The sequence below is a fragment of the Chlamydotis macqueenii genome, chromosome 16 (assembly GCF_036417535.1).
Source record: "Chlamydotis macqueenii isolate bChlMac1 chromosome 16, bChlMac1.mat, whole genome shotgun sequence".
In the NCBI taxonomy this organism is placed as follows: domain Eukaryota; kingdom Metazoa; phylum Chordata; class Aves; order Otidiformes; family Otididae; genus Chlamydotis; species Chlamydotis macqueenii.
In genome coordinates, this window is record NC_141571.1 from 15,135,616 (window position 1) to 15,156,636 (window position 21,021).

Below are 21,021 nucleotides of genomic sequence, written 5' to 3' on the forward strand. Positions count from 1 at the left end.
TGTCCGGCAGTGGCAGAGCTGCCGGCGGCGGCGGCGCCCCCGCTCTCCGCCCCCCCGCCGGCGCGAGGGGATTGGGGGCGGGGAAAAGGGGCGGTGCTTACGGGAGGCCCGTGCCCGCCGCCGCCCAATCAGCGGCCGCCGGCGGGGAGGGGAGGGGAAGAGTGGGGGAGAAGGGGCGGGGAAAGCGCCGGCACGCGCCGCGCGGCACCGCCCACCAGCCTCCCCCCCCCCCCCCCCCCCACCAATCCGCGGGCTCGCGCCCCGCGCGCCCGAGGGAGCGGCGGGAGCGCGCCCGGGCGCCCACCCCCCTCCCTTCCCCCCCCACCCCCCCACCTCTCCGCCGGCTTTTCCCCCCCCCTCCGCCCTCCTCCCCCCTTCCCCTCCCCACCCCACCCGGGAGGAGAGGCGCGGAGTGACCGACGGAGCCACAGCTCCGGCCGCTCCGAGACCCCGCTCTCCTCCATGGGGCCCAGGTAAGCGCGCCGCCCCCTGAGGCGAGCGGAGGAGGAGGAGGAGGAGGGAGGAGGAGGAGGAGGAGGAAGAAGAAGAAGGGGGGGGTCGCCATGGCCGCCCCCATCCCCGCGGCCGCCCTGAGGCGAGGCGGGCAGCGCTGGGGGCGGAAGGGGGGGGGGGGCGGCGGGGAGCCCCCCCCCCCCCGTTTCCCCTCATTTGTGATCAGCGTTGTTATCGCCCCCCGGCCCCTCCTCCCCGCCCGCCGAGGGGGGCACGGTGCCGTCCGTGGGACGCGATGTCTTATTTGGTGTGGGTGGATGGCTTAACTTGGTAAGTGGCAGGGTTTAACCCCCCTCCCCCGGCCCTCCCCTCCCCTCCCTCCTCCGCCCGCCCCCCCCCTCACCCCCCCCCGTAACCTCCAAAAGGGGAATTTTCCAGCTGGTAATTTCTGCTGCGTCAACACCCAGCTCAAGGGAGAGGAGAAGAGACAAGGGGGCATTTTACCAGCAGCTCCACTCGCGAATCGCCAGGCTCGAGCCCGGCTCCTGCCTTAAAACCCTTTCCGCCCCCCAAAAACCAGCATCCGTGCAAGTTGGACCAAGAGTTTGTCAGGAGTGTGGTTCAAAACTGCTTGGAAAAAGGGATGAGGTAATAATACTGGTGAAGCATGTTGTATTTCTCTCTTTCTGCCTGTCTCTCTCTCTTTCTCCCTCTCCTCTCTCTCTTTTTTTTTTTTTTTTTTTTTTTTTTTTTTTTTAAAAGCCAGGCCTGTTTTGGGTTATTGTCTCCCCCTAAAGCCAGACATAGATCGCCTGGCCTTGCCTCCATTTTAATTGCAGGCTGAAATGGGGGAAGTGACCCTCTTTTTTATTTAAAAAAAAAAAAAAGGAAAACCCACCACCAAACAAAAAAAAAAAGAAATAATGCTGTTCCTTTGGGAGGATATAGGTGATTTTTCATAAGGCTGTAACAAGTGCAAAAGTGGCTGGAAATGTTTTCTGTCATGCTGGGAAACTAGTGAGGCGTCCTCCTCCCTCCCCAGAAGAAAGTGTTGGTAAAAATTTGGCAGAGGGGGGAAGGAGAGGTGCTGGGAAAGGTGCTGGTGAGAGCGGGGCTGTGCTGCTGGATTGCCTTTGTGTCTCTGTAAATAGACATGTCAGTTCCCAAAGTAATACAAGTAGTGTCTGATAACTCAATCCCGGATGACAAATAGAGAATGGAGCAGATTTTCAGGACTGTAATAGTGGGAGGATTTCTCTTTTGAAACGGAGAGCAGAGGAGAGGAAAAAAAAAAAACAAAACCAAACGCTTGGTACCTCCTGAGGAGGTTCTTCACCGGCGCGTTATTGTGAAGCTGAGCGTTCAGAAGAAATCCAGAGATAAAACCCATATTTATTTATTTTTACACCTGACAGAGGCAAGATAAACAGAGGAGAGTTTAACGGCTCTTTAATGAATTCCTCATGCTTTTTATTTTGCAATCTCAATGATTCATTTGGCAAGCCTTGCAGGAGCGGATTATTATCAGCATTGTTTAAAGCCATGCTAATTAGGAGATGTGTTTTGCAAACAGTGGTGGTGTAGACACCTGTACCAAAGTTCTTGCGTGCATTTTAATTGCATCACTGGCATCATTTTTAGCATCTAGTCACTGTAATACAGATCTAGGTCTCGGTTCTTGAACTCGATCAAGTATTTATGGCAAGTGTGGGTTCTCCGTGTGCGTGGAGCTGCCCTGCTACTAATGCATTAAATGTATTTTCTCAAAAAGGGGAGGGAGTATTTTTTCTTTCTTTTTTTTTTTTTTCTGTGAGGATTAAAAGGAAAAGCTGCGTTAACCAAGAAGAGTGAGAAACCTAATTTAGAGGAAGAAGCTTGCTGTGAGAGAACAGCTCTTCTTCTGTCAATACCTTGCTTGAACATTTTATGTTTTTATAGCATCTTTTAATTGGAAATAAGACTTGACTTTCCCCTTCTAAATTCCCTCTAGCTTCTGTCACTGTTTGTCAAGTTTAATATTTTGAAATCCTTAGTGATGGAAAAATGGGTGGAGTATATTATTAGTCACAATATTTTCAACATGTGGTGACAAATTATTGCTTTAAGGTGTTTTTTGGGAACTGACAAGAAACGGGTAGAGAAGCCGGCCCCGTGGGCTGGAGGGAGAGCTACAGACGGTATTTGGGGGAGCTCCCCGTCGTACGTTCCTGAAAAATAGTGCTCGTTTGGGTACGCCGGTGCGATAACTGTAACGGAAACTGAAAAGTCGTCTTTTGTTTTTGATGCAGCCTGTCCAGGAGGGGGAAACTCACTCCCAGCTAAACTTCTCTCGCGGTTGTTTCAGAGGCTGTGTGCTGGCTCTGGTGTAGCTGAGTCAATTTTAGTGCGGTACCAGAAGCGGGGTGTTACAAAGCGAACGCTGGCTGTGCAGCCGTGCACTGTAAGTGCTGTTTCATTCTGGAGAGCGAGGGGTTGAGCCTCTGAAAACATGACCTGTACACGGGGTTCTTGGAGACTGGAGAAAATGGGCCACTTTCTCCCCGTGGTCTCTGTTTTCTGGGACAGTTGTACAACAGTGGGTATGTTCTTCGCAAGAGGAATTTTTTTTTTTTTTTTTTTTTAATAACTGGAAGTGCTTAGAGGAAAACTAGTTTAGCAGCCCCCCCGCCCCCCAGCAGTCCTCCGTCAAAAGGAAAACGCCTCGTGTGTGAGATCCGTTATTTACTGTTAATACGCCTGCTTTCCCCCCGCAGCGCGTTGTGTTGCTGAGGCTGAGCGTATTCTTTTTGTCTTCGCTATCCACTTGTGTGAATTTTTATTTTTTTTGTTTTAGATATGTGTTTTTTGAAGTTTCTAAGCAAAGTTTCCTGTCCTCCCAGCAGCGCAGCGGCAGGCTGACACCCCGTCCAAGCTGCTGCTGCTTGCTTTCAGAGCAGAATTACTTCATAAACAGCTCACCCTTTCCCAGGACATTTTTCCCTTAATGTTCTTGCCGGTTTTGCTGGCTGCTCCAGAGCGCTCTGTAACGCTCTCTACGCTCCCCCTAAATTGGGGAAAAGCATACGCAGGGCTTTTCCTTGCTCCTGTGTGCTTAGTTTAACGGGCAAACAAAAGGGCGAAGAGAGGGCTTAGTTTAAGCCTTCGAGGAGCTACCTGCAGCTGTAATGGTTATCCCACACGCGCGTTGCAATTCCCAGGAGCCGGCGGTTCGTGCCCATTCCTGGCTGTGAGCGTTACCCTAGAAAATTCTGACACTTGGCACGGAAGGATTAATATTTGTTAATTATTAATATTTGTGTTTATGTTTTGCTCCTGCCTTACGGCTGGCTTGAATATTCCTAAGTGTGTGGCTTACCTGTGTTTCACGCGTGTGATATTTGAAGCTTAGAAATGTCCGGATAGGGAAAGCGAGCGTGCTGGGGGGTTGTGTGTAGATAGCAGGGGTCGCGTTAGGCGAGGGTACGAGGACCTGCCACGGCTGTGGGACAGAGGGAGGAGGTGTTTGGGCTGCGTGAGGTACTGTGCTCTTCCTCCTTGCCTGAGGATCTCCGCCTGCGTTTTTAGGACATTTCAGTCAAGTACGATGACGCTGTCAGGACTGCGGCGTTAAAATTTCTTGCTTCAGAACTTCACTTTTATCGCCTAGTGAAACTAGTGAAGTCCTCCCTGAGGAGTTTTGGTTTCGATGGGCAGTACGGTTGTGCTGCGGTGTGTTTGGATGCACAGCGATGTCCAGTTCACAGGGATCGCTGCTTGGGATTCAGTTCCCATCCCATCGCTGTCGAGTGAGCCTTCTGGTGTTGTACCTGCTTCTCCCCTCCTCTGAAACACGGGAGCCGGATTTTACTCGGCTTTTCCAAAACATCCTGTATTATACTGATGAAAAATCATGGTTGTGCTAAAAACCGCTTATTCTTCATAAATGCAGACTAGCCTGAAATCCTCGCTGAATTTCCTGCTCGGTACGGCGGAGCTCAGAGGCTCGTGGGTGGGGTTTTCTGTCCCTTACCAAGTTAGCTGTGGTGCAGTTATTTTCTGAACAGTTGCTTTAACTTTCTTTCATACCCATGTATTTAAGAAACGTCCGCTTGTGTTTTGGCTTCTCTTGAAATGTTGGTTTTGAATCGCTTTCCGAGTGCTTCGCAGGCAGGACGGGATCCTGGGCAGTAATTCTAATTAGATGGAAATGCGTTCCACTTCGCGGTGTTCTGTTGCGCGTAGGTAAGGGTGTATGTGTAACAGGTAGACGCCGAGTTAGAGCTGAAACTCACCTTCTTGCCTTGTTTTTGGGGATGGGGCTCACTTTCCTTCCAGCCCGCGCAGCGGGGATCCCTTCTGTCCCGTTAGCCGTTTGGCTTGCGTGTGCGCTGGGGAAGAGGAACGTTCTGCAGCTGTTGGAAGTTGCCTAGCATTTGCGTTGGAGTAAAACTGAGTTGGGGTCTCCTGTGATGGAGGGAGGCAATCAGAAATATTCTGCAAACACGGCTACTAGCTTGTGTATGGATCAAAATAAATTGGGTAGCAACGTCAGTGTGTGTGCTGGGAACTTAGCTGCTGAAGAACCATACTTGGAAAAGTGAGTGGGGTTTTACGTGTTAAGGAATATGTTTATACCTGCGTGCACTTAAATACCTAGTTATCTTTCCTAATTATTTCCTCCTCATGTGTTAAACAAACTGCTTATTCCATCCCAGTGAGTTTGCTTTCTGGTATTTCTCACCCTCTGCTGAACAACTTTGCAGAAAGTCGTTATTTCAGGCTGTGAGCTCGCTCTCTTTGAGGAAAGGGTTAAACAAAACCTGCACTTTTTGCACTAATACACCGCCGGAGGAAATACCTTCCTGACTAGTGCCCAAACCGTGCTCTGGAAGAGAAGAATCCATGGTCTGTAGTAGCCGTGAGGCGCTTAAAATACCCCAACCCGAGCCCGGCCGGGTGGAGTGCTGATAAAGGCGGCAGTGGGGATGCGGCACTGACAGCCCTGCCGCGGTAGCGTTGGGGAATGAGGCGGCGGCTAAATATAAAACTGGCTTATTGACTTCCTTCTCATTCCCGCTGGATCCTTCTTGGCTTCACTCCACTTCTTTTTTTTTTTTTTTTTTTTTTTTTTTCTTCTTCAAATCTGGTTGATCAAATATGGATTATGAGATTTATACTAAAAAGTAGACAGGGATACTTACCCGGGGCACTAAGTGCTGGTGCCACGAGTCACACAGGCGCAATTGGATTGTTCACAGAGCACCTCGTATGTTGTCTTTAGTTTTGCACTGGTTGATTTCTTTTTCACTCTTGGATTATTCCCAACTCCCTATGTGTCTTTTCTATCTCCTAGGTGCTCTTTCCCTTGGTTCCTCCCACTGCTGTACTTCTCTTTAAAAATTACCTCATGATTCTTCCTCCTTCTCTGGCTCCCTCCCTTTTTACGTACTGAGCTTGGGAACTTTCGCAAAGATCCCCTAGTTAAAAAGCCAAAAACCAGTGAGAAAGTTTGGGGGGAACCGTTCTTCAGGGCAATTCCCAGTGTGATGTGCTTGCAGTTCTTTAATCCTCTTTTTTTTTTTTTTTTTTTTTGGGTGCTTTTTATGTTGTGTTTTTTTGGTTGGTTTTTTTTTTTTTTCTAAAAGATGGACAAGGACAAAGTCTTTTTGCCTAGATTACTTTTGTGACTTTTTTTCTTTTAAGTGGAAGCTTAAGGTCTTGTAGGAGTTAATGGCGCTTGGACAGGTAAGTGTCATACTAGCCACAGGCATTTGGATTTTTTCAGGGTGTTTTTTCATCTTCACTGGTACTGTAGCAGATATATCTGTAGCCAAGTTCTTATAGATTTTTTTTTTTTTTTTTAATATCACCAGACTTCTCAAGCCTGGCACCCTGTAAGATACTTGCTTTTTAAGCGCTGGCTAGCTCTCCCGTATGATCGCTGCGTTCCGCGAGCTCCGTCGCATGGGTGCTGCTGGATCTGTTCTCCTCTGGATGCGACCAGATGAGAGAGCACGGAGATCAAAAGTGGGGGAATGATACCAGCAACGTGATGGAGCTGAGATGGGCTCGTGGGCAGGGCTGGAAGTTGTGGGGAAATGAATAAGGGAAATGCAGAGGAAATGCAGAGCGCAGTGGAAATATTCCTGCAAGTAAGCGTTTGGAGCGGGGAGCGTGCACCTACTGCCCTGTGGGAAAGGTGCATCCTGTTGGATTAGCAGATTGTTACCAGCTGGAACATTGTATTTCGGGCTGCGTAGCTTTTACGGGCGTGGAAAATAAAAATTTTGCCTCTGTTAGGTATTGGCATCTTTTTCTGTATCTTTGTGGTTTTTCTTTCTTTCAAAATTTTAAAATCTTGTAAGAGGAACGAACTGCTTTGCACGCTGTTCTTCAGCTTGAGGGTGACACTGGCTTCTGAAGGCTGTGATTCAGTCGAGTTGGGTGGGAATAGAACTCAAATATCTTACTTTTATTTAATGTGGGCACATAATTTTTCTGTAACCGTAGGCAAATATTTCGGTTTGGAGGGGAATCACTGTAACTATGAGGTTAGATTGATACTAACCCCATTTAAAGTGTGTGGATGGCAAGTGTCACAGAAACCTTAACTGAAACTTTATGATCTTAACTAGAACAAACAGTGTTGTTAAAACTGTTTCAAATCCTCATACAGAGTACTGGGGTTTTTGTTTTTTTTTTTTTTTTATGGTGACCTCTTTGAAGCACCGCTCTCTGGAAGCACAGTCAGAAGTTGCTAAGAGTCTTAAAATTTGTATGTTAAACTCTTTCTTTAACTTAAGGGCTAAAGAATTCTTCTCATATGTTTAATTATAGAAATATTTCAGAATATTTCTTGTTGGAAATGGCAAACAGTGTTGTAAATGTACAGTTGTTTTAACTGTTGCTTGTAGTTATGTGACACTGAAGGTTTTTTGTATTAAGTTGCAGTTTAGATTTTAATTTTTGCCTTCTATTCTTTCCACTCCCAAATACAGGACATGTGATGAACCTCTTGGAGCTTGTTGCTAGAGACCGTTCTCCTCTACTCATCAAAACATGCACTATCCAGCTGTGAAACACTGTGACGTTTATTTTTGCTAACAGGAAACATTTTCAAATCTTGGTAAGTTCGCAGCATTTGAAGATGTTTGTGTGATGTGGTAAGGGAAACAGAAAGAGTGGCTGGAGATAACATTGCCGCGAGGACTTGCAGTTCTTTATGAAATTTGACTTAAGGTTGATAACAAAGGGTCGGTTAGGAATCTTACCCGACTGCAAAAGCTGAAGAAACACTCCTGGCTGTTATTCTGCTGCTGCCCTGTGGTAGAGGTGCCTCCATTAATCATGGTCACTTGGTTCGCTTCTGTGCGGTCAGAAGGGGAAAACAGGTGCGGAGCTCAAAGCAAGAAGAGAAAATGCAGAGCAGCGCAAAACAGTGTAGGTCTCGGCTTTACTGTTCTTACAGGACGATTCTGGCTGCTTTGGTGGCTCTGGGACAGCGGTGCAAATGAGAGTCTTGACACTAACAAAAATACACGAAAATACGTATTACTGTTACACTTTGCTAACAAGGTGATTTCCCATGTCTCTGTGTTGGTCTGGCTCCCTCAGTTCCCCATTTTAATTTTTTTAAACTGTCTAAATAACAGGACTAGAAAGCACTAGCCAAAGCGATTGCTACGGAGAAGCAGTCAGAACTAGAGAAAGGGGAGACTTGGCAGCCTGAAATAGAAATGGAGAACGAATTCTGTGGTATTTGCTTCAGTTGGGTCGTATTTGTTTTCAGGATTTTCACAGTTCTGCTTGTTGCCCTAAGAATGCTTGGATTTTCCTTCTTACTTCATTTGTTTATGAGATCTGTTATTTCACCGTTTATAATGACATCAGTTTGTATTGGAAAAGCTTGCTTAATTTTTATCTTCCCATGTTTTCTTTCACAGTCTGTTACTACAGAAGGTCAGTCTTGAAATCAGCAGTATTGATTTACAGCTTATTTTCCTTAGGAGCGCTAATCTGTATATTGAAGATGTGTGAAACGCAGAGATCAGAAATATGGGGCAAATATTTGGCTGTGATGACTAACAGTAGATAAACAGTATAAAGTTCTGAAAAATGTATAGTTTGAAGTTTTAGTTGAAGTTAAATGTTGTGGGTGTAGTGAATGTTACTCTGAGGAAAACAGTGTCTTTTGTTTAAGGAAAGCCAGGTGTACGAGATGATAGTTGTAGTGGATGTGCCCTCACAGATGAAATACCTTTGTGTAGATGAGCTATTCCGATTCCTTATACATTTTAATCACAGATGTTAATATTTTATCTGAGAAATCGGTCTGTGAATATGCCTTACTGTACCTAAGTATCTACATTTTACACAGAATTTTCAAAATCTTGGGATTGTTTAGTCTCTTAACCTCAGGTGGCATCAGCCAGTAGAAACTGACCCATTAAACATTTCAAGAGGAAATTCTCTTGAATATTCCATTGCAAACTTGATCTATTTATTTATTTATTTATTTTCAGGAGTTGCATTGGTAGCTTTTTAACCTCAGTGTTTTATAGGTCAGATAAGGTGAATTAGTGTCCTTCAGGCCACAAATGTCTCTTAAAGAAGTCATTAAAGTGAGAATGTTTTGAAAAGCTACCAAACAGGAAGCACTGTTGTTTCAAGGATCTGTTTGAAGTTTCAGTATCTAAAATTAGACTTTTTTTTTCCCATACTTTAAGAAGTAACTCTTGTTTGTATTACTGTAAAAAGGTAACCAGGCTTTAATTACCCGCACTGTATTGGTATGCTTTGAGTTCACCTGCCTGGGGGGTTCGTTAGCTCATACGTAGGGGCGTCAAAACTGTGAGTTTGGAGGGAGAGGACTCAAGATGCACCGCTGTTGTTCAGTGATACAGCGATAGTCTGGGAGTTTAATGGTAATAACAACTTCTGGCTTTGTGTTTTAACGGAGTTCTGGCTTTCTCCTACAGCAGCTCACACCAGTGCTGTCGGGAGGTCGCGGAACAGTGCACTACCTGTGCTGCCCTGGGGCCGTTGATGTCCTCAGCTGGTGCAGGAGAAACGCTAGACCTGGAACCCAGTTTGTTACTGGTAAGAAGTAACTGTCTTGGATTTTTTTTTTTAAATTTAAATATTAAAGTTTGCTTGCTTTCTCCAGCAAAATCACTAAACATCTCTTCACTGCTTTTTACTTTAAGAACACTATAGCAAAATGTAAATCTCTGGTCTTTCCTGTTGTTTTTTTTTTTGTCTTTGTATTTGTTTTCCCTCCTATTTTTAACTTTGGAGTTTCTAAATTTTTAATTCTAATTTCTAATTGTCCTCCTTCCATAATCTGGAAGCTTTTTTCCCTTAGCTTTCGTTTTCAGACCTGGTTTTCTCTTGAAATTCTCCATGCGCTGTCAGAGTTACTGAAGGTTAACAAATGGATTTTTCTAAGCTACCTTCAGAAACCCCGTCCTTTGGTTGCACTTTTGTAGTGTCCGGCTTCTGCCCCGTAACATCAGGTAGACGGTTCGACAGGTCAAAGGCCAAAGCCACATCTCTGGTTTGAAGTTTTAGAGTACAGAGAGTAAAATGTTTAACGGTAGCTCCCTGTTATTATGTGTTCTGCTTACTGGAGTTAGGTTTTGCTGGTGGTTCGTGTTTGGGTTGCAGAAACGAAGCTTTGCTGATATGAGTGACCGGAAATGTGTAGTGTTTTGCATGTCTTTTTTCTGAAACTGGCCTTTTTTAAACTCCTCATTGCACTTGGATCTATGCGTTTTCCTGGTAGAAGCAATTGTAAACTCCCAGTCTGGTCTGAAATGTTTTGTATTTCCTGAGTAAATCTGAGCTGGACAGACGGGGAGCCGAGCTCTCTTTGCACGCCCTGAGAACTGGCGGTTGGAGCGCGTGATTTCCCTGCCGGTGTGCGACAGCTGCTGAAGGTGCAATGCTTGCCCTGCTGCTGCTGCTTGAACTTTACTTGTGGACTTTCTGTATTGTAACTACTGCAGAGATGCTGAACAGAGATGTAGTTTTGATGCTGGCGCTGATGGGTAGCATTGACTTGAAATTGGAGAAATTTTACTGAATCCTCATCAGGCAGATTCTGATTAGACACTGGTAGGTGCTTGTGTTGTTTTGTTTTGGTTTTTTTTCCCCCCCACAATCATTGAGAATTGAGTGCGTCTCTCAAATCTAATAATAAAAATATAACTAGTTTGGGGTTTTTTAAGTTCACTGAAAAATCGTTTGCCTCCCAAATTCCTGCCTTTTCTGTAACTCTATAATATTTATCAAACTGAATGATGAAGCTTTTATTTTCTTCCTGTGACTCCTAGCCCATAAGAGTGAACGTGCACTGTTGGGCTGTACTTAAACATTCTCGTCCCCAGACATAAGGGAAAAGTGGTACTCTGCTGTTTTCACGAAACCCTGAGTTGTGAGTAACCTCTTTGGCCCAAGGGTCTGCTTTGGTCTGTTTACAAACATCTGCCTCTTTCTCTTTGCATTCAGAGTTGTGGTTGGAATGACCAACTTAAACAACAAATGATCGTTTCATGGAGCAGAACAGGGTAGAAGGGTTTCCTTTCTTTTGGCAACTGTTCATTTTCGTTAGCTTTTACTTGCATCTACTTTGAACAACGCTGAGCATACGTATATAATTTGGGGGTATCTAGTGTCAAGAAATTAAAACTCTTCTTCAAACGCATGAGAAAACACTTTCCTTCTGGAGACTTGTACTTGTAAAGCTCATGAGTGGTGTCTTTGCAGGGAGTTATCATCCGTTAATATCCCAAGTCTTCCGCTTTTTCTCTCATTTAGGAGAATAAGTATTTAGGAGTATAAGGTACTGTCCTTTTCAGTTGCCAAGGTTGCGTTGGGATTTTTTTGTTCTCCGTTCTTTTCAGCGCAGGGCACATGGACAGGAGGAATCCTGTGCATTTCTGTTGTCTTTCATTGGATAAAAGTGAAACTCGTATACACTCTGGTTGTGCAAGGAGGCGTTTTGAGCCCAATCTCACCTTACGGAGCTCCTTTGCAGAGGAATTCAGAAAATGTTGGAATGTCTTGGGAGTGGAGGCATGGACAGGACACAGGGGAAGCAGGGAAGTAGGGCGTGTTTGTTGGTTTTTCGTATAATAAACCATTGGAGTGAATTTGAGTTCTTCCTTAATCTGTTTTTACTTTTCTCTGAAGGGAGAGGGGGGAGGAAACAACACATTTTTGGTTAAATTCCAGTTGGCATGTTTTCTCTAGGGAGCACAGAGTAGCTGGTGGAGGAGTGCTGTGAAGATTTTGGTGTTCTGTTGCTGTGTCCTTAGCGTTAGGTGTAGACAAACCTTAAGAAAATCGTAACAGACTAAATGTCATGTAATTTAAATCTTTGGTTCACTTATATTCTGAGAGCAAAAAGTAAACAAACAAACAAAAACCCTATCAACAACAAAAACCTGAAAAACCCCTCTAGTCTTTTTTTTTTTTTTTTTTTTTCTTTTTTCCTGTTTTCCTTCTAAGAGAAGGGAGTTTATTTTTGTCCCTGCTATTTCCCAGGGGACTGTACTGTAGAGGCTTTCATCTGTGTACTCCATTTCTTGTCTGTGGCTTTTTGTCAAAATTCAAATAACGCACTGAGTTTTGGAAGCAGCAAGTTTATACCCCTTAATTTTACTGGTGTTAAGATTCTGGTCGGGAGACTTTTTATGGGTACGTACGCTGAGAGGATGGCTTTGTAAGTACTACTGGTTACTCTTTTTAAAACCTTTCCAACATTAGGTGAAGGTTATGTTTATTTAGACTCTTCTTATGCCATCAGGTGATACTTTCATGTTCAAATAACTGTACTGGTAGTGCAAAATAAACAGTTTTCATAGATGCTATAGTTGTAGAACTAGGCTCATTCTAGCTAGGGTTACAGAGTATACAAATTATTAATGCTGACTTTAAGACCAAGTTTTTAACAGCATGAAAAATAAAAAGCTGGCTTGTATCTTGGCAGAACTTTGCATGAAATTGATTTTTAAATCTGCTCATGTTTTGTTCTTTTTGCTGTTACATGCAAGTGTTGCTTGTTTAGGGACAAATTTTTTTTTAATTTTAGTTATTTGTGGAAAAGCAATAGACTTGAATTGCTGTACTGTCTGCAAATTGACTTGTGGAGAAAGCCTGATCTTGTACGATTTATTTTGTGGAAAATCTACAGATGCACTTTCATGGTTCATTGGCTTCTTGGAAAGCTGTGTTGTGGCCATGTGCTGTCATCGCAGGCCCAGGCCTAAAGGATTTTAGTAGGTGCTCAACTTTGAAATCCTTCAGTGTGTTCTGGTTTTATTTAGTGGGGGGGGGCTGCGGTGGTGGCTTCTGTAAGAAGCTTCCAGAAGCTGTTTCCCCTTTGTTCAGTGGACTCGGCACTGGCCAGGGTGGAGCCAGTTGGTAGCAAAGTGTTCCTTGATAACGCCTCTGTGATAACGTATTTAAGAAGGGGAGAATAATAATAATAATTTAAAAAAAAAAAAAAAGTGAAGAAGCAGAGAGGGGGAGGTGCGAGCCTTGTGGGCCTTGCAGGCCTCGCCCTCTGGCCGCCTGGGCCCAACTCTGGAGGGGCTGCACCCCTTGAAGAGATGACCCACGCCGGAGCAGTTTCACAAAGGACTGCAGCCCGTGGGAGGGACCCCATGACGGAGCAGGGGAGGAATGTGAGGAGTTCTTCCCCCGAGGAGGAAGGAGCTGCATAAAGCAATGTGTGATGAACTGACCGCAGCCCCCATTCCCTCTTCCCCCCTGTGCCCCTTGCAGGGGGAAGGAGGTAGAGATAATGTTAAGCCTGGGAAGAGGGAGGGGTGGAGGGAGGTTATCTTGTTCTCTTTCTCATTATCCTGCTTTGGTTTTAGTAATAAATGAATAGTTTTCCCCATGTCGAGGCTATTTTGCCCGTAACGGTATCTTCAAGGATTTCTCCCTGTCCTTATCTCAAACCTCGAGCCTTTTTTTTCCTTATATTATCTCTCCCTGTTCTCTTGGAGTGTGGGAGGAGTGAGAGAGAGACTGCATAGTCTGGTCCTGAGCAGGGCTAAACTACGACACAGTGTATTAAAAAAACCTGAGATAAACCAAGAAACATATCACTGATCTTTGGGGTCTGTTTCTAAAAAATCTCCATGGTTTATTCCATCTTTACCATGCTTGCACTGGAAGTTTGAAGGGTACTGCTTTTCTGAACAAATCTTTCCACAACATTTTTTAAGTGGGGATAAATATTGTAACCAGGAAAAGGGAAAAAAAATCACCACCACCAAGCCACAAAAGAGCATGAAAAACTGGAAAACAAGAGCACAGGGTTTTGAAGCTTCCTGAATTTTTAACTACTAGCAAATTGCCTTAAATTTAACTTGGAGTAATTCCCTGGTGATCCTCGGCATTAAACGGATGTTCTGGTTTGACATGGATAGACAGAAAACTAATTAATTCCTCTGAATTTGAGGCATATTTAATTTTCTCCCCCAAAGACCTCTCATTTAAAAGGTACAAAGCTGTGACAAATGTTGAATGTGGAACAATGTCTGTAAGGTAGCAGACCTTTAGACAGGGGAAGATCAAGACATCTACAATAACTGCTGGTTTGGAAGACATTGGGTTTCATTGATGAGAGCGAACACGGGAGTCTCCACGTCGCTGCCTGTGTACTCGAAGGTGCTGTAACGCGCCCGCCTGTCAGCGGGAAGGGTACTGCTCGCTGTGCTGGGCACCCTCCCCGTCCATCTCTCTGTCTCTTTACACTTAAAGTACTTTGGAACAAGGGCAAGTTGTCTTCCCTTTGCAGAGAGGAATGTGTATTCTCATTGTTTTTACTTTGTTTTCTTGTTTTCATTATATTTTAGAACGCCAGATATTTTTGCTTTCTTGTCCAAGAGGTACCTACCAATCTTCTGCTTTTGTCCCCAGTGTCCTTGGAAATGTGGGCAAGTGAGACACCAGGACTGTGTGACCTTACTGTAGTGACACGCTTTTGTTCATCCGTGGCTTGCCCGAAGGGTGTCTTCTGTCAAGAGCTTGGTGGGTGGGAGGGAGGCCAGTAAGGAATCTTATATAGTGGTTTGGTTTTATTTTTTTTTAATGTGTGTGTGTTTAGTAAAAGTCCCTCGATAGAAAATAAAGTCAGAAAAAAAGCTGTTTCATGAAGAGGCTAGCAAGTGCTTCATCTGTAAGAAGCACCAGGTTAGTCAATGCCTGAACCTCATACTGGTCCAGCCTAAACCACAGGTAGCAAGAGATAAATATTTTAATCTGGGTTTCTGCCGTAGGCAGCTTGAAGAAAAGACGAAGTGTATCTAAAATAGACTGCTATCAACACCGAGGGGTAACCCAGCCCACTGAACTAAGCTGAATAAATGTGTGAAATAGTAAAGAAATAAAGTCTCAAGGAATCGGTGTAATTTCCAGGTGAAAAACACTAGAGAAGAAAAGCTGTTGTTGCATAAATTCACAAAAGCAGATGAAGACATTGACAAATATTCCTGATGCCTTTCGGTATTAAATTGAGGAAGAGAAAATTATCCTTGCAGGAGATTTCTCCTCCCCGCTTCCCCAAACAATTCCAGGGAGTTGATGTCTTGGAATATGGATTTTTATACCTCTCCTAGGAAAAAGGTGATGATTCTTACAGTGCTTCTGTTTTTGACCTCCTGTGAGGCCAGGCTGAGAGAGCTGGGGCTGTTCAGCCTGGAGAAGAGGAGGCTCCGGGGAGACCTGAGAGCGGCTCCCAGTGCCCAAAGGGGGCTGCAGGAAAGGTGGGGAGAGACTCTTCAGCAGGGCCTGGTGTGACACGACGAGGGGTAGTGGTTTCAAAATAGAGGGAGGCAGATTCAGACTGGATATTAGGAAAAAAATTTTTACGCTGAGGGCGGTGGAGCACTGGCCCAGGTCACCCAGAGAGGCAGTGGATGCCCCATCCCCGGAAACATTCCAGACCAGGTTGGCCGGGGCTCTGAGCAACCTGATCCGGTTGGAGATGTCCCTGCTCCGTGCAGGGGGTTGGGCTGGGTGGGCTTTAACGGTCCCTTCCCACCCAAACCGTTCTATGATTCTGTACCCATGAAGGAACAGCAAAAGGAAATGCCATAGCTGAAACCTTCCGATCGTGTCATGGTTGTGTGCTGTGAGGTTTTTCTTGCGTCTTGCCTTGGGTCCTGTGGATATGGCAGCTGTTGAAGACAGGATTGGTGATGGACAACTCACTTTATCCTATGTGGCAATTTGTATTTCCTGAGGGGACTAAGCTGACTCTTCAGCTCCTAAAAGTAGATGCAGTAGTGGTTTCTGGAATAAAGACAAAACTGAACTGTCATTCTGCCTTAAGAGGTGGTTCTCTCAAACACAAAGATGTTGGGAAGCGGTGGCAGCCACCTTCAGAGCCGGGGTTAGAGAGCTGCTGTGCTGGCTGCTGGCTCGTTCCGTCACAGCCTTTTCAGGCCAAACACTTGAAAAATCAATTCTCTCCTTTTTTAGGCTTTTTTTTTTCCTTCCACCTTGCTCCCCAACTCCGATTCTCGGTTTCAGTTTTATTTATTTATTTCATTTATTGGAGATGGAGATGGCTTCTGTGTGAGAATTTGATTTGAGGCCTCCAGGCAGATTTCAATGGTAAATAGGTAGTGTCATTCAGATAGCGTAAAGCTGCGCTTTTGTTGACTTCTTCTAGTTCAAATTTAAAAAAAAGTCAGCTTCTCTGTGCATTCTGTGCCTAATTCTGTAGAAAAGCTGTGTGGATTGGATATAGATGAACACCAGCTCAGCCTGTTTGTGTTGCAGGAAGGAAGATGGTCCTTCCTCTCTTGAGGGAAGCAAATGCTTCACAATGATCAGGGACCAGCTGGTCTTGCAAATCAGCATTTCTGAGGCTGCCGACGAGACAGCTCCGTTCTTGCGGAACTGGGGAAGCTTGTGCAGGCAATCTTCCCTGACGTGAACTTTCGAATCATCAGGTGGCTCTCCAGAGGAAAGGTCAGATCCTGCGTGTCTCGCGTGTTCTGGGGGCTGAGGTGGTTTTCTCGCCGATGGTGCTGCCTAAACTAGCAGTTTTGCTCCTGTAGGTGATGATAATGGCGCAGACCAGGGGAAGGGGCAGGGGTCTTACGGATCTGTATTCTGCGGTACAGGAAACCCGCTTGCATGTGTCAGTCCTGGGACTGCCCGCTGCTGCGAGCCGGGCTGAAGAGACGGGACCGAAGGTGTGTTTGAACCTGATGTACGGTACAAGCGGCTGCAGGCTCGCATCAGCCTCCTCACTGCGCTTACGTTTAACTGTGTACGCTTCGGGACCGTAAGATCTCAGAAGCAGAGTGGTTTTGATTTTATCAGCAAGCACCAGCAGCCTAAACCCAGGCTTCTGGTGTGCGCGCCGGCCCATGGTTACATTGGGAATTTGGTCTTGTCAGCACGTACCCATTTTACAGCTCTGTGTTGATGTGTGGGCCCATGTATCAGTTTTACAGTTGGAGCTTCTCCTATTGGAACAAATCAAAGTTTTTGAGAGAGAGGAGCAGATACCCTTCATGCTGTGTGGCAGCTCGGTGCTCTTAATTAGTTGGACCGTTAAACCGTTGTTACCTGGTGTATAAATCTTACCAAGTAAGTTCCAAATAAGTGTTACAAGCTAGAAAAAAGTGACAGAAATTAACGTCAAGGAATTTGTGAGGCTGGGGCAGCGAAGGCGAGTGTGGAGTTGCAAAGGTAGCAACTGCTGAGGTACGGTGTCGCGGAGAGTGCTTCATCGCTCTGTTCGGGTGCTGCCGGCGTCCATCCGTAACACCTCGTGTGTTGTGAGGGTGAAGTGATCTCGGCTGAGATGCCTGGTGGCAGTGGTTGCCGGGGGAGGCGGAGGGCGGGGAGTTCTCGGTGATGCTGAGCGGACAACGGATTCGGCTGCGTGGAGGAGTGACCTGCTGAGCGCCGCGAGGAATGTGCGCGCGCTCGTCCGTGTTCGTGTTTTACTTCTCCCGTGTTTGTACTTTGCAGGCAGGACAAAATCCAATCTGCAAGTATTAGCGCCACTGACTGCTGTCAATATATCCATGTTTAAGACCTTTTTTCCCCGTTTTGGTGTGTAAGGAGGATAATTTTGGGCCTAACTTACGAGATATGGGTCTCTGCCATGCTACTGACCCTAACTAGCCTTTTTTAGGGGCGTACTGCCAAATTTTGTGGAAGGTGATCAAAAGTCCTGTGAATTCTTATCAGCCTGATGGATGCTTTGTTATTTTGGTCATGAGCATCCTTTCTAAACATCAATGTTTAGGTGATTATATTAGAGTTTCTCTACTCAGGGTCTTAGGATGGTTGTGGGGTGAACTTGGAGATGTAAAGCCGAGGAAATACAACATTTTACTGTAAAGTTTAGAATACTGTGATTACAAGTAGGTGAGCTTCAGATACCATTAATTTCATAGTTCTGACCTATTGCTAGTTTAGTTTGGGTGGGAACTTAAAATTCTGTGATCTCTGGTCTTGGATTTGCCTGTCGCTTTTCTGGCTTGAAAACAGTATTTATAGCCCCTCATCGGCAATATAGCGAGGGAAATCGCTGGTTTCAATCGGCTTTTGCTGTTGGAGGGTTTCAGCTACTCCGTGTGCTGTACATAACGCTTGCTCCCTTGAGGAAATCGTGTTACAGAGTGCTCCTCAATAGTTTGTCTCCATCAGCATGCTTTCAAGTGCAATACTTCTCTCAAAATCAAACTTAACCGAACCCAAACAGTAAAAGCTGGCAGCTGTTTTACCCGAGTAACTTAAGACAGGTTTTCTTACAAGTCTGTAGTAATTCAAGTAAGTATTTCTCTAGGATGTTACGAGCCACTGGAGAATTGAGCTTCAAATCTAGTCCCTTTTAATGTAGATTATTTGAAGTCTGGTAAAAATAAGCTGCATGTCTAACGAACGTGCAGCCTTTCTAGGCAGTAGTTGTATGTTGTGGCATTCGTTCAAGATGAACCTGTTACTTAATTTGCTACAACTTGGAGTTTGTCTCAGTCTTTGAAAAAACACGGATTGCATGGATTTTGTAATACTGTCGTGTCCTTCCCCACACAGGACCTGTGGAAGAGGAAACACAAAGATTTCCAAATGAATAACCGAAAGGAAGATATGGAGATTGCTTCCCACTACCGTCATCTGCTGCGTGAGCTTAACGAGCAGAGACAACACGGCATCCTGTGTGATGTTTGCATCATAGTGGAGGGGAAGATATTTAAGGCTCACAAAAACGTTCTGCTTGGGAGTAGTCGCTACTTCAAAACGCTCTACTGCCAGGTACAGAAAACCTCCGACCAGGCCACAGTCACCCATCTGGACATCGTCACTGCACAAGGCTTCAAAGCCATCATTGACTTCATGTATTCCGCACACCTCGCGCTGACCAGCAGAAACGTCATTGAGGTGATGTCGGCTGCTAGCTATCTGCAAATGACAGATATCGTGCAAGCCTGCCACAATTTCATAAAAGCGGCTCTGGACATAAGCATAAAGTCTGACGCCTCGGACGACCTCGTGGATTATGAACTTGGAGCCCCTTCCAGCAGTAGTACGGATGCTTTGATTTCGGCAGTCGTGGCTGGCAGGAGTATATCTCCCTGGTTAGCGCGGCGAACAAGTCCAGCAAACTCCTCTGGAGATTCAGCTATTGCCAGCTGCCACGAAGGAGGGAGCAGTTACGGAAAAGAGGATCAAGAACCAAAAACAGACAGCCACGAAGACGTTTCGTCCCAGTCTCTTTGGTCTAGTGACATGGGCTATGGGTCTTTACGTATCAAAGAGGAACAGGTTTCACCGCCACATTACGGAGGGAGTGAACTACATTCTGCAAAGGATAGTGCAATACAGAATGCCTTCTCAGAGCAAGGAGTAGGGGATGGCTGGCAACCCACTGGGCGCAGGAAGAACAGGAAAAATAAAGAGACTGTGCGGCATATTACGCAGCAAGTGGAGGATGACAGCAGGGCAAGTTCTCCGATGCCGTCTTTTTTGCCTGCCTCAGGATGGCCGTACAGCAGTCGAGACCCAAGTAAGTCATTCTTCTGATTTTCGTGGCTGAAATTTAAAAAGTTGAGTTTATTAGATCTGTTTATGGTATGATCTTACTCATCTGTGAAATATATTAGCTCGCCAGAAACGGAAAAGTGTAGAAACCTGTGTTGCCAACAGCTGAAAGAACCAAGCACTGTACGGTTCAGTCAGGAACCTCGCTGTCACAGCAACGCAAGCCAGTTCTCCTGTGAAAGAAGTTGGTGTTTTTGTTTTAGCCTTTAACACACGATGGCCTAAATCGCCCCCAAAACACGATGGTGATTGTTGGAATTAACGAGAGAAAAGGCTGGAATTTATTTTAGCAGGTGTGCAAACTGATGTCAAGAAGAATTTTCCTTGCGCGGTGCATGGATGATGTAGTGACATCCCACACAAGTGTAATTTAATCTTAACAGCACTTCCTGGTGTTCAGGTGTCGCTTTCTCAGTGTAAGAAAGCCACCAGAGCTTGTTGCTGGTAATGGTGAGAAAGTTGTTTGGTAACTCTTAAGCATAATGCGGTTTTTTAAGGTACTACTAAGGCTTAAAATGTATTTTGATGTGTGACTACTTTTAAAGTGTATAGCCGGGGAGAAAAAAATGTTTTCTTGACTTCTTCTGAGGCTTTGGTAGTTATTTTTCTGTCTCAAGATAACTATCCTGTTTGATTCATTAATCACTGGCAATTAATAGATCCAGGAATGCTACTGATATGGGAGTTTGGGTGGTTTTTTCCTGAGGGCTTTACGGGAGTGTGGTATTAAACTCCCTCAAGCTGTCTTGAAGCACTTATTCTGTGCTGCGGGTTGGTCTGTGTTCCATTGCATACCAGAGGCCAAGTCAGCCAGGAGAAGGGCGTGTGAGATTATATCCCCTTACGCTGCCAAATTCGGATGAAAAAAGCAATATAAATAGTAGTGAAAGTCTGAAGAGTCTTCAGGGGATGAAAAAGGATGTTTAAGCCGCTCACATGCTGAAGTTTAAATGTGGTTTTCATTGAGTGGATAACTCTCTACGAATGTCTCTAGATTTGTTATGTGTTACAGTTATCTGCTGCAGTAAGCTTGCGTGTAATTATTCTAATTGGCTGATGATAACATCTAAACAACGTCAGTTAGAAGAAAAATGTGAGATAACTTGAGATAACAGTGATTTATGATGAATCTTGTTCTTATGTGTATTTTAAGATTGTTTTGAAGGACGATTCAGCAGGGATTGCCTGGTGTGCCGTTCACGCACAAATATTTGTCACTTCGGCGGCGTCCCATAAAAACAACTCAGTCACTTGTGCTGTGCGGTGTGCGGGTTTGGGCAGGTGCATGAAGCAAACCACGCGTGTTGGAGCGACTGCAGAAACAGGACTGCGGCTCTGATGGTCTTAGAAAACTGGTTATGGGTTGAGCGTCTTTACTGAACCTGAAAGCAGTGCAAAATAGAGATTGTATTACTGAAAGCTGAGTGATGTTTCGCTTCTTTAACCCCTAATCGTTAAGGGATTAAATAGAAGCGGCCTTTTTCTTTATAGCTGTTTGCAGATGAG

General features: G+C 45.2%; 1 protein-coding gene across 12 annotated transcripts in view; it reads left to right on the plus strand.

Moving 5' to 3' along the window:
- Positions 1 to 380: 380 nt before the first annotated feature.
- The window catches only part of ZBTB46 (zinc finger and BTB domain containing 46), a 57,251-nt gene continuing 36,610 nt past the window's right edge, over positions 381 to 21,021 (plus strand). For 2 of the 12 annotated variants that reach the window (XM_086760562.1, XM_086760563.1), the window contains exons 1-5: positions 551 to 783; positions 921 to 1,101; positions 7,431 to 7,558; positions 9,411 to 9,531; positions 18,511 to 19,480. In XM_086760562.1, coding sequence (XP_086616688.1) covers positions 9,478 to 9,531; positions 18,511 to 19,480 — 1,024 coding nt within the window. In that variant the 5' untranslated portion in view covers positions 551 to 783; positions 921 to 1,101; positions 7,431 to 7,558; positions 9,411 to 9,477. Of the gene's footprint in view, positions 474 to 550; positions 784 to 878; positions 1,102 to 6,305; positions 6,585 to 6,604; positions 6,733 to 7,430; positions 7,559 to 9,410; positions 9,532 to 18,510; positions 19,481 to 21,021 lie in introns of those variants that run through there. The other 10 variants (XM_086760553.1, XM_086760557.1, XM_086760558.1 and 7 more) reach the window with 9 other exon arrangements.